This window comes from Anabrus simplex, chromosome 1 (assembly GCF_040414725.1).
Source record: "Anabrus simplex isolate iqAnaSimp1 chromosome 1, ASM4041472v1, whole genome shotgun sequence".
Taxonomy (NCBI): Eukaryota; Metazoa; Arthropoda; class Insecta; order Orthoptera; family Tettigoniidae; genus Anabrus; species Anabrus simplex.
The window spans coordinates 1236377517-1236390934 of NC_090265.1; the positions used below are offsets into that span (position 1 = coordinate 1236377517).

The following is a 13418-nucleotide window of genomic DNA, read 5'->3' on the forward strand; positions in this document are numbered from 1 at the left end:
CATTCCTGTGAGATTTGGCTCTGGACTTCAGAGATAAACAGGAAAGAAGGTAAAAATATGGCATGAGACATAATTACAATCTTTACAAATAAAAACAAATGGGAATACATCAGAAAGAAATGAAGTGATACAGAGAACCACATCTGCTCTACATCTCTACAGGAAAACATGACTTCATCTCTGAAGACTGTATCTTCCCATGCAAAGTTCAGGATTCGAATAGCATATGCGAGGTGATCAATAATTTGGTCCTTGGTCAAATGGACCTCCCTAGCGGCGACATAATATCAGCCGTGTATCCCTAATTCAGTTGCATGCAGTATGCCATGAAAGGAAGACACGGGGAACCAGCTGATTGGAAGAGATTCTCCTCTGGTGCTGCTAGGTGGGCTTTATCTTGCTCTCAAGTAGAGATACAGGGTGGCTTGTAGAATGTCTCCCTGTTCCTTGAGCATGTTCCCAATAAAATTTGACCAATTATCTAAACAGTAGAGTGGTAATGCCTTCGCTATAACCAGCTTCTGTTGCTAAGAAACCAGCCTCTGACCAGTGTCAGCGTGGCTGACCTGTGATCCAGAAACTCCGACATTATAGGAATGATGGTAGTAAATATAGTATGGGAGCAATGTAGCAACATGCAAGGATATCAGACTGCTGGTAGTAAAATGTATAAAAATATTCTCTTGGACATGGCACAAGAATGGTAGAACAATTGGTGTTTCATAAGAAACACAAAAGAATGGAATGACTAAGATAAATTAACTATGAACAATTTAACTAACTACAACATTCATGAGGCGAATGGTGATATGTATCTTTAAAATGCACAAATAAAAAAGTGTCCTGGATGGAAATTAAACTCACGATGTTTGAATCTGTGTTTGCCTATGCCTCAGTCATCTGCGCCACCTGGTACAGGTGCAAAGTGACTGGTATGCATCATATTACTGAATTTGGATGACTGCAACATCCATGAGGCAAATGGTGATATTATCTTTATAATGCACAAATAAAAAGGTGTCCTGGATGGAAATTGAACTCACGATGTTTGGATCTGTCTCTAGGTATGCCCCAGTCATTTGTGCCACTTGCCACAGGTATGAAGCGACTTGTTGCACTTCACACTACTCAATTTGGATGGATGATGGACCGAATTACAAGCAGCATGTGTATTTCTTAATTTGCTGGATTAATAAGAACTAATGTGAACTTGTTGTCCTACAACACTTACATTAAGCACTCCGCGTACCTGTTGCAGACCCTGTATCACTGCTGTACAGTATCTTATCATTTGCAAATTTCAGAGTTTTGATTTGCTCTCCTTGGATTGTGATTTCTTTTCCAAATTCCTGTTAGATTTCCTTTACTGCCTGGTTATATACAACATTGAAAAGGAGAGGAGACTATACAAACTGCAGCCCTGGTTCTCTCCTTTCTGCATTGGTGCTTCTTTTTTCATAGCCCTTGATTCTTATGACTGCAGATGACCCTTCTTTCTTGGTATTTGATTCCTCAGAATCTCAAATAGCTTGGTTCAGTCAACATTACTGAGTGCCTTTCATAGATCTAAGAGTGCCATATGTGTGGTCTTGTCCTTCTTAATTTGATCCTCGTAAGATCGTATAAGTTTTACAGGTATTTTGTAATGTTCTAAATGTTATATTTCATGCTTCAGACTGAAGAACTTGAAAGTTGGACACTGAAAAATAATGGCTTCTTTCTTAACATCTTAAGATTTGATGTAAATTCAGTATTACTTCGTATTTTCCTTAATTTTTTCTAATGCCAAACTGATCTTCTCCCAACTTGTATTGAACTTGCCTTCCTGTTCTTAAATGTGTTAAATTTTTTGCAAATGTGAGAGACTAAAATAATAATGCAGTAGTTTTCATACTTGTCAGCACCTGCTTTCTTGGGGAATAGGTATAACATTTAAATGGAATAACCCCACCATGTTGGTTTCTCCTAAAGCAGTCTGTAATTCTGAGGGTGTATCATCAATTCAAAATGCCTTGTTCTTATTTAGGACCCTCAGTATTCTATCAATATTAGTGTATATTGCAACTTTCAAGGAGTCCTAGTTGGTCCCTCAGTGGGGGAAATAACACTGAAATCCATTGAACAGCATTTGTTCTCCTGATTTGGTGTGGCTGAGTAGTGTATTGTCTCCATGTTAGGAGGTATGAATTACCTCTGGGAGTTGCAACCTCCTTATGATAGTAGCCTGTAAAAAACATGAATGCAAATATGGCACTATTTTATTTCTTAATTTAAGTATTCAAACTACTCGTATTTAGGCCTTTTCAGTCGTGAAAGTACTAGCATTTCGCCACAGTGTGGCAGTGGGCTAGTTAGTTGAATTACCATACTGGCAGGTAGCCTTGTTGTAGAGACATCACTGGAAATCACCTTTGTAGGACAATGAAGTGCCTGTACACTAGGGTGATATGTACCTTCACTTGAATAAATATGCCTCCCTTTGGCTTTAACAGTATATCAAAAATTTAGTTCTGAAAGAAATGATAATTTCATTTCACCCATTGAAAGTATTAAAGTATTCAAACTCTTTAGGCCTATTCACTTGTACAATTACCAGCTTTTTGACCCAGGCAATTGGTGAAATAAAATTATGGTACCCTTCTGGAAACTTAATTTTTGATATTTCATTATTGATAAAAGTTCATTAGAACTGGTGATTGGGTAGAGAAGTATGAAAAGATACCATTAATGTCTCAATTGACTGAAGCTGAAACAAGTAAATTTATGATGTTTTAAAAATATATTTTAATTTTTTTTAAATTTGTAAAGGTCAACAAATGACTGCATTTTTTCTGTGTTGAAATGATAACATTTATAGAACTGTGTTATGTTTCGCTTTCATTGATTGTACTATGTTGCTTCTTCAACAGAAACCGTGCATGTGGGAATGTGAACATCGCAAGTGCTCCAAGGCATGTGGTGATTTGTGTACTCGTAAACCATGTGAAGTTGCCTGTAAAGAACTGCTGCCCTGTGGCCATTCTTGCATTGGTTTTTGTGGTGACCCTTGTCCTCCATTATGCATAATCTGCGATAAGGATGAGATTACAAATGGCTCTCTTCTTAGTGAAAATGTGGATGGTACTGCATTGAAGTACGTATGTAAAAGTAGCAGCTTTCCTTCATAATTTTATTGTTTGAATTTTGTTTAATGTGACATAGTTGCCCGATTATAGTCTCCCCACTTCCTTTCACTTGTATTCATGTTTTTTTTTTTTGGGGCACTCTTTTGCCCCTTAACCTTGTTAGTGCCAGCGTCTGACCCTGTGCTTGTGCTTAGAATGCTGGTGGAAAACAACCTGACATGCAGAGTAGAGAGAAGCTAAACAACTTTCTCAATTTTCAAAATTTGACTACATTGTTGGCAAATAAACATTCCTTTTATGTAACAAAGAATTACATGATCAGGAAGTAATTCTACCATGCATTGAATATATAAATCTATTTCATTACTCAAAATGCATGGATAATATTGAGAGCATTCTCCCATTTTCTATATTTTTTGACATCTCGGTTTGTTACTGGTCACCATAGGAACTTTTAGGCCGCGTGCACACCGAGCGCGCTTCGCATAGTGTGTTGCATGTTGCTCAACGCTAAGCGTCACGCTAAGCATAACCAGTGCTTTGTTCGTAATCCAGGTGCTCACACCGTCCGCGCTCTGCTGCGCTGACCGCCTACCTTACAGCTAAGCGAAGCGCCAGACAACACGCAGTGTTGGTTAATTGCTTAGCGTTACCTAGCTGGTTCTGAACCTATGGAAGAAGAAATTATTCATGCAGTGTTTCAATGAGAAGAAATATGGAACCCAAGATACAAAAACTATAAAAATGTAACTGTTTTGCAAAATAAATGGACTTAAGCATCTACAACAGTTGTATCGCATTCCTACAGTAAACATATACAGTAATATTACTTCTACTGTCACACTTTACTGGGCTTAACATTGTGACATGATGAAATTGGGTATGGATTTTAGTGTCAGAGGTGTCCGAGGAGAAGTTCGGCTTGCCAAGTGCAGGTCTTTTGAATTGACGCCTGTAGATGACCTGCATCATGATGAGGATGAAATGATTATAAATACACACATCCAGCCCCCGTGCTAATGCAGTTTATTAATTATAATTCCCGACTCTGCCGGGAATCGAACCCGGGACTTTGTGACCAAAGGCCAGTGCGGTAACCATGTAGCCATGTAGCCGGACACTTTGTGACAATGTGCATAAAATCTCCCAGACTTTGTCATATTGGTTTATAATTTTGCCAATGGAGGGTGGTAACATGAAGAATATCACTCTGCAGGCTAGTAGTGGGCTTGGAAGTAAATATTTCTGTTTATTAATTATATTTGTCACACATTTACCCCACTTTGGTTACAATGATTGTGTATGCTAATTGTAACAATATTGCAAAATACTATTTATAATTATTATATACAGAGCGTGATTTAGCTGGAAATTTAATTTCCACGTGTTTGCTGCACGGTGCTCCTAGATAATTTGGAAAATTGAATTTCTCCCAATACTTCTCTGCTACTTGACGCCACATTTCAGTTGCAGGGTTTGGAGGGTCAAAGGTATTTTTTTGTCATTCTTAACTAATCATAAAATTTATTGCGATAAAGTCTTACATCTCTGTGCAAACGATGGAATTCTCTGAAAGTACCGTAATCGTTCTTCATTAAATTCATGAACCCACTTTCGATTCTTTTTCCTAATTTTCAATTTTAGGTAACTGTTATCCATCAGTAAACTGCTTCTAGTGTACTGGGATAACGGCATTCGTTTGTGACCACCCTAAAACGCCTCGCACCAAACTAAGCTGAGAGCACGGTGTAGAGTTTTCGGTGTGAACAGCAAGCACGCCTTGCGCTATGCATAGCATTTCACGCTACATGCGACACACTATGCGAAGCGCACTCGGTGTGCATGCGGCCTTACAGTTCCATGTTATACAGTACCTGAGATATACAGTAGTTGGATGTGCAGACTACACATTTAGGTTTCTCTTGTCACTTTCCACAATATTATCATAAACAACCATGTTATTGCAACTTCTGCATCAGCTGATGTCAGTCACAACCACAAAGACAATTCAAATCATTGGCTAAACCATCATAGTTTACAAATACTGCTTTTAGAGTTAGCTGTCATTATTCTTACAAATATGTGAGAAGCACACAGTTGCAAGGAAGAAAGGCATTACAGAACTTTCTGCACAAATAGTATGAAAACAAACCTACAAACTTTGAGGTATTTAGAAACTAAAACTTTTCTTTTCTTTCATGAAGCAAGTGATTAGTGCTGCCATCTGTACAACTGAACTACAAGCCATTAAATAACGGACTGCATCATGAGCAATATATAGCTCCTGGCACTTTAAGTGAGTACACACAAGGGCTGTATCGTCGCTTATCGTCTCTCTTAGGGTGAATGTGTCTAATCCTTTCAAATTTTTTTATTGTTTCATCAGTCAATCCAATGAGTCAATCAATCAATTAATCAGTCACCACTGATATGCATTTAAGGCTGTCACCCAGGTGGAAGATTCCCTATGTGTTGTTTACCTAGTCTTTTCTTAAATAATTGCAAAGAATTTGGAAATTCATTGAATATCTTTTTTGGTAAATTATTCCAATCCCTAATTCCTCCTCTTATAAATGAATATTTGCCCCAATTTGTCCTCTTGAATTCCAACTTTATCATATTGTGATCTTTCCTATTTTTAAAAACACCACTCAAACTTATTCGTCTACTGTTGTCATTCCACATCATCTCTCCACTAACAGCTCAGAACATACTAAACATACTACTTAGTTGAACAGCTTGTCTCCTTTTCCCAAGTCTTCTCAGTTCCAACTTTGCAACATTTTTGTAACACTACTCTTTTGTCGTAAATCACCCAGAACAATCGTGTTGCTTTTCTTTAGATTTTTTCCAGTTCTCGAATCATGTAATCGTGGTGAGGGTACCATACACTGGAACCATACTCTAATTGTGGTCTTAACAGAGACATATATGCCCTCTCCCTTACAACCTTACTCATCATCATTAAGTCTTCCTGTAGGTCTTTTCCCCACCACCTGTCTTTCCAAATTTATTCTGGCTGTTCTTGTAGGCTCCATCCTCATCACATGCCCGTACCACCGTAGTCCGGACGAACCGATTCGGTCTATAGAGCGTTCCAACCTTAAATTGCAGTACAGCGTAGATGGAGCGCGCTGTTGCGAAATAGACTCGTGAAGATCACGCTCGAGTGTGACTCAAACAGGGTGTCACAGTTCCACAGTTTTTGTTTGTAAGTTTGTAATTTTAAGTTCATTCGTTCATAAATTAATATTTGTAGGATGGTAAAATAAATACAACATACCTTAATCACTGGCGTTGCTCTCAGACATTGGACGTACACCTTCTAACATTTCTGCAAGGCCTGATGTTCCCGCTTTGGATGAAACGGGTTCGGGAGATGAACTTGAGGATGATCTGGACGATGAAGAAAGTCGTATTAAAAACTTTTCATCGTCGACATCGTCCTGTAATTCGTCTGCTTTCCACAAAACTCTTTCATTTTCTTTACTTCGTTCACATAATTTGCCCAATTGTCTTATGTTTTTATGGCATAAAATTTTAGTTCAGCATTTGGAACAAAACAATGTTCATTACCCGCGTGGACTAAGGCAAATCACGGTCCTCGGCTTTTCGGTGGCCTAAGTCCCGAACTCACCCCTTCAAAAGCGGCCTGCCGTGCACTTTTCACTGTCGTATCCTTCCATTCTCTTGTCACTGTCTGCCCAATATTTACCCACGATTCATCTGTGTAAATTATAGCTTTATTTTGTGCCCTCAAACGTTTTATCTCCCTGAGATATCTGTGCCTCCAATTAATAATTTCATCGGTTTCAGTGAAAGCTGCTTTATTACCCCGTCTTAAATAACTGAAGCCTATATCATGTAAGAAGCGATACAACGTAGTTTTGGAAAATCGTGGCAAAGAATCTTCTCCATTTACACGACTCAAAATCACGTTCAATGTCAGTGGTATGTTAGCAAATAAGAGAGTGAACCACCCGACGCATCCACTTCTAACAATTTCATCATATTTAATTTTTCTGTCCTTGTCTTTTTTTTTCGAGAGTTTGCAAAGGACCATGTGTGTGTTCCTTCCTTATAGCATAGATTGTTCTTTCGGAACAACCTGTAGCTTTAGCTGTTTCACTGATTGCGCTGCTCATATTCATAGTCTTTAAAAAATAATCCAGGACACTCATTATAATATTGCGTTCTTTTCCCCTGAGTTTACCTACGGAACGTTTCTTTTTAATTTGACGATCCATTATACATCCTTCTGCACTTTTTCTTCGAACTAAGAACTATACATACGAGCACGAACTGACAACTACACAGACTACACAAACACAATCCACTTGTCCTCAAGAACTATACATTTATCACTGATCTTGTTCGGCTCCATGGCTAAATGGTTAGCATGCTGGCCTTTGGTCCAGAGGGCCCTGGGTTCGATTCCCGGCCGGGTCGGGGATTTTAACCTTCATTGGTTAATTCCAATGGCTCGGGGGCTGGGTGTGTGTGTGCCGTCTTCAGCATTAGAATTCAGCACAGGTAGGGGCCCCATTCTTACAGACGCGCAGGTCGCCTATGCGGCGTCAACACTGGAAAGACCTGCACTCGTCCTCTTCGGAGGCCACACGCCATTATTATGTATGTATGTATCACTGACCTTTATTTAATCAATCTTATAATACTGATTAAATGAACACCACTGCACACGGCTGCCAGTATATTTAAAAGCTCAGCCAGCCGAGTCACTCGTGAAATGTAAACAAACGAGACGTTCTACCTGTCATAAATTAACCCTCAAGCACACGCGCCAAATCTTAGGACGCAGACACACGCGTCGGGGTGCTTTCGATCCCACATATCATTGCATTGTAAAATACGAATTACTGTATTAATTGGAGATTTTAAGATAGATTATGTACGAATGACTCTTTCTGCAGGGATCCAGCCAGAAATGTACAAGAGCGGGGAGAGCACAGGAAAGGTATTTGTACACTTCACTAAGAAATAAAATGACCTGGGGTGGATTCCACCCCATACGCGTGTGTTTGAGGGTTAAGAGATAACGAGATAGGGACTTGAGGTATGATTTAAAAATAACTTCCATATTCGAAGAGCGTTTGCTTTGCTTTAACCACGCCATTATCCTTCTGCACATTTTCTTCGAAATTAGATCCCCACGCACGAGCACGAACTCACGAACCACACAAACGAAATACACTTCCCTCAAGAATTGTACATATACCACTGATATGTATTTAATCACTATTATACATACTACTGACGAAATGAGCACTGCACTGCATGCGACTGTCTGGAAATGTTAAAAGCGCATGTTTGGGAGATCACTACCGGTACTTCAGCCAGCCAGCCAGACAGCCAGCCGAGTCACGCGCGAAACCAAAATTCAAGGAGATATTCTTCCTGTCACAAATTAATAACTAAGCAAGATAAGAACTTCGGGATTGTTTTAAAAATAACTTCCATATCTGAAGACCATTTGCCTCGCTTTGACCCCCCATGCAAATTCAATAGGAAAGACGCTGGCCAGCGACTGACTTTTTCGTGCCTACACATAAAATTCCCCGAACATGACTGAAAATAAACGCATATACTGAGTTTTGTTATCATTTAAATTTAAAAATAAACTTATCTACATCGAGCTGAAATGTTTCTTTACCAGCAGTGAAAAAATTAGGAACACAATAAATATAAAATAGGAGTTATGGCATGATAAGTTCTATGCAATGGAGATTTTGCATTTGGCGAAACTTTTCATTATATTACCATTTTCACACTAAATTATTTTTTTACATTTTTTTTGTTAATGGCATCAAATGCGCCTTGAAATTTTGTACATAACACGATATTCACCCATTTTAACCGATAACATTCTGATTCACGGATATTTGGCAAACCCGCTGCGTTAGAGTAGGACAGCGCTACCCGCAAAACATGGGAGAAGGAAAGAGACGGAATTATCCCATTACTGCTGTACTGCAATTTAAGGTTGGAACGCTCTATAGTAGGATGTCTTTATTCCGGCTTCTTTTCTCACTTCCTCATTTCTTAACTTGTCCATCTTGGCCTTCAGGATGGTGGATCTAAGAAATTTCATCTCTGATGCTTGCAGTCTTGATGAATCTCTTTTTGTGAGAGTGCACACTTCAACACCCATAGGTCAATATTGGTATGAAATAGCTGTTAAACATGATCAGTTTGGCCGGTTTTGGAATCGTGTTATCCCATAAAAGTGTTCTTACTTGTTGGTAGAATTCTGATCTCTTTTGCACTCTGTAATTTCCTTTCTGACCAAATTATCACTGGAGATTACACTTCCAAGGTAAGGAAAACTATCCACACACTCTAGCTGGTGGTCTCCTAGTTTTACACTTGCTGGACGCCCTTCTCTGTTGACTGCCATCACCACTGTCTTGGTATCACTGATGTTGAGGTTATATTCCTGGAACTGGGATTTCCATACATTGAGTCTGATCTGTACTTCCTCTTCTGTCTCACCCCAGATCATGATATCATCTGCAAAGGCCACTGCCTTCAGTTCGCCTAGCTTTTCCTTGATGTTCTTCATAATATTGTCCATAACATTGATGAACAGTAGTGGGGACAATGCACTTCCTTGCTGAACTCCACTCTTGGTCTCAAGCCATGATGATCGACCTTCCCCAATTTGTACACAGCTAGTACAGTTTTTGTACATCTGAAATTTCTTTACCAGTCCTTCAGGCACATTTCTTTTCCTCAGGCACTCCCAGATCTTTTCTCTTATAACATTATCGTAGGCCTTTTCTATATCCAGGAATACAATGACCAGGTTCTTGCCTTTCTCCCAATACTTTTCCATCAGCATGCGGGTGTTAAAAATTAAATCCATTGTTAATAATAATAATAATAATAATAATAATAATAATAATAATAATCGTATGGCCTCAGCTACTGTGTGCAGACATTTCAGTTTGATGTCATCTGGCTGTCTGCTCGTTAATTTTGACGTTCCGTTTAACTCTAGACCCACTAGATGGCAGACGGAGTAAACTGGATCTCTCTTGGATGTTTGTGGCTGAGATTTTTAATGAATTTTGTCGGATAAACACCAAATGTGTCACCAAAGATCATTTACATGCCGACATCGTACGATATGGAGTGTCAAATGGACTTTTCCACCCTTCAAAAATCCGACTACCTCTGCCGGGTTTGAACCCACTATCTTGGGATCCGGAGGCCGACACTCTACCACTGATCCACAAATGCAGCTGGTTGCTCACTATATAAGATGAGATTCATTGTTGATCTGTTACTTCTGAATCCATATTGCTCCTCCTCTAACTGTGGTTCAATGATGGTTCTCAGTCTCCTTTCTGTGTTCTTCTCTAGAATTTTTAGCCCATGATACAGCAGTGTTATTCCTCTATAGTTGGTGGGTTTCCATCTGCTGCCTTTCTTAAACAGGGGAATTAAAACGCCCTTGCTCCAACAGGTATTTTGTTGTCTGTCCATATGGCATTTAGTACTCTGTGCAGCCATTGCATACCCCGGATGCCTGTTGCCTTTATCATATCCACATTCACTTCATCTGCACCTTACATCCTTACTACAACCCCTAAATACCCTCATAACCATGTACAGAGATCTGTTCGCTTTATTTAAAATCCTGTTTATGTGTTTGCCCCAGTGAAGATCGTTCCTTATATTATTAACACCCAGGTACTTGCAGTGGTCCCCATAAGGAACTTTCACCCCCATCAATATATATTAGTCACCTTCTCCAACTGGACATTAACCTTGTAACCAAAATCTTTATACAGTGGAACCTCATTTCCCAGTTTTTAAAGGGACCCGGGCAAGAAACGTACAACACAGGAAAACTGAAAATCTGTGAATGAATTAAAATCAACAATTTGGCCAAACATCACAAGAATGATATGTGTATAATTATAATCTTACAAACACTCCTAAACCAAACTACAGCTCTAATGGGCCTTCGCCTACCAAGCGACCGCTGCTAAGCCCGAAGGCTTGAAGATTACGAGGTGACGCATGGTCAGTGTGGCAAATCTTCTCGGCAGTTATTCCTGCCTCTCTAGAACCGGAGTCGCCATCTCATCATTAGATAGCTCCTCAATTACAGGTAATCGTGTAGTCTGAGTGGACTGTTAACCAGCCCTTATATCCAGGTAAATATGCCTGGCATACCCGGGAATCAAATCCAGCTCTTCCTGGTGAGAGGCAGGCAAGCTAATCCACAGGGCTGGCTACAAACATTCATCTCTATACTGTATGATCAGTTTTACTGGGAAACCTCAACTTTCCTGTGAAAACTTCTTTCATGTCAGCAAATGTGATCAGCCAAAAACATCGAAAAATCTTATAACATCAAGCCAAACAACAGTTGACCACAAGTGGTTTTTAAATTCTCTAATCTAATACAGTAAAGCACATTAGATACAAAAACACCCATAGTAATGGCAGAATCCCTTCGTTTTATTTTTATCTTCCATTGTAATTTGATCACGGGTATACAGTTTGTAGTAATTTTATGGAAACGTTGTACTGCATAAATTAGGCCTACATAGGCTTTTAAAGGTTATGTTGATCTCGAGAATATGGTTTTGAAATATCGATTCTCAGAAGTTCTTGAATGCATTATATATTTAATTCTGCCCATCACTAATCACAAGCATGATAAAGATGTTGATTGCAAGTGACTAATCTCATGTTTTAATCCGTATTGAAATATATTGAATAGGGTTTTCAGAAATGTCATTCAAATTAAAATTAGGGTTGAAGTATTGGTCAAGGAGAATTAAACAATTTTCAGTATTTTAAGTATTTTTATGTTTCTTTCAATATTGGTGATATTATGCATGGAGTCTTGTATGTGTTGTCCTATAGCAGAGAATCTGTTGTATTTAATGGCATTGATATGTTCGAAGTATCTGATGTTAAAGTTGCGGCCAGTTTGTCCAATGTACAAGGAGCTGCAGTTGTTACAGTTGAAGCTGTATACTCCGGAATTAGAAAAAGCATTAGATTTATTTACTGATTTAGAGTTGTGTAATATATCAAGATTTCTGTTATTGGTTCTAAAAGAAATTTTCATGTTGTGTTTTTTAAGAACATTAGTTATTTTATAAGCATCTTGAGTGAAAGTAAAAGTGGAAAATGCAGTGGGTTTGGCTTTGTCTTTTGATAACGTAGTTTTAGGATGGTATTTGAATTTGTTGATACGGTTTAAGAAAGAGTTGTTTAAGCTATTAAATTCAGCGATAGTACGGATGGTGTTCAATTCGTTATTTAAAACCCAATATACTATTTGACTTCCTAATTCTTCTTCGCAAAAATTCTAAATTCCAAAACCCAAATTGAATTTTCCATGCCTTACAAAGTTCCTAACCACATTTCCTACCTCCAATAACCCACCCTCCTAAGCCCCCTAAACTATCCCTCCTTTATTTCCCTATCTTATCCTTTCCCATCCTATTTCTCCAATCCTTTTAATCTTTTCTTATCTACTAATCCTTTCACCTCTCCTCTAAAAAAAAAAAGAAACCACCACCACCACCCTACTTTCCGAATTGAACTGTATGTACTATAGTGCCACCTGCATTTTGGGTCTTTACATTCTAATTTAAACTCGTGCCTTGCACTGCCTTGGACTACCTCAATTACGACCTGAATTCTTATCTTTAAGAAGTAGGGCACTGTGCATATACATTTTTCATTTATTTCCGGTATTGCGCTTTTTACTATTTTTCTCTTCACAATTGTTTTTTACGTCAACCGTTCTAAAGAATCTACAAGATCATAGTTACATTCTTCAATTATATTAAATTGTATTACACATATATATACATACACACATTTTTGCAACCGAAACAATTACAGACTGGACCATCAAGCCATTCACAGAGTTCTATCGGCATATGAAAGCACAGTGCCGGACATTTAAGTGTGTTGCGCTGATCTTCAGGAGCTAGCAATTCGCTTCAATCAAGCAACTCGTCTTCGGCTTCTACACAATTTTGGGACTTCATATTTACTAAATAGTGTTGTGACTTCGCGCCTGATAATATATGCATACTGTTCACCTCTTCTCGTAAACATTTTGAGATTTTGCCGAACTTTGCGTGTGTTGTGCTACTATTCAGAAGATCTTACCTTACTTCTTATAAGTGACTGACCTACTTCTAGTTTTTACGATTTAAAATTGCACAGTGCCAATCCCCATTATCTTATTTTGCCTCTTCAACTGTTTTTGTGAAAGATTCATTCTTTAATTTCTGA

At 38.6% G+C, this 13418-nt stretch overlaps 1 protein-coding gene across 1 annotated transcript in view; it reads left to right on the top strand.

Annotated features, from left to right (window-relative positions):
- Positions 1-13418, top strand: part of LOC136858228 (NFX1-type zinc finger-containing protein 1) — a 161445-nt gene that overhangs the window by 109212 nt on the left and 38815 nt on the right. The window contains exon 11 of the mRNA XM_067137614.2: positions 2910-3133. Coding sequence (XP_066993715.2) covers positions 2910-3133 — 224 coding nt within the window. The remainder of the gene's footprint in view (positions 1-2909; positions 3134-13418) is intronic.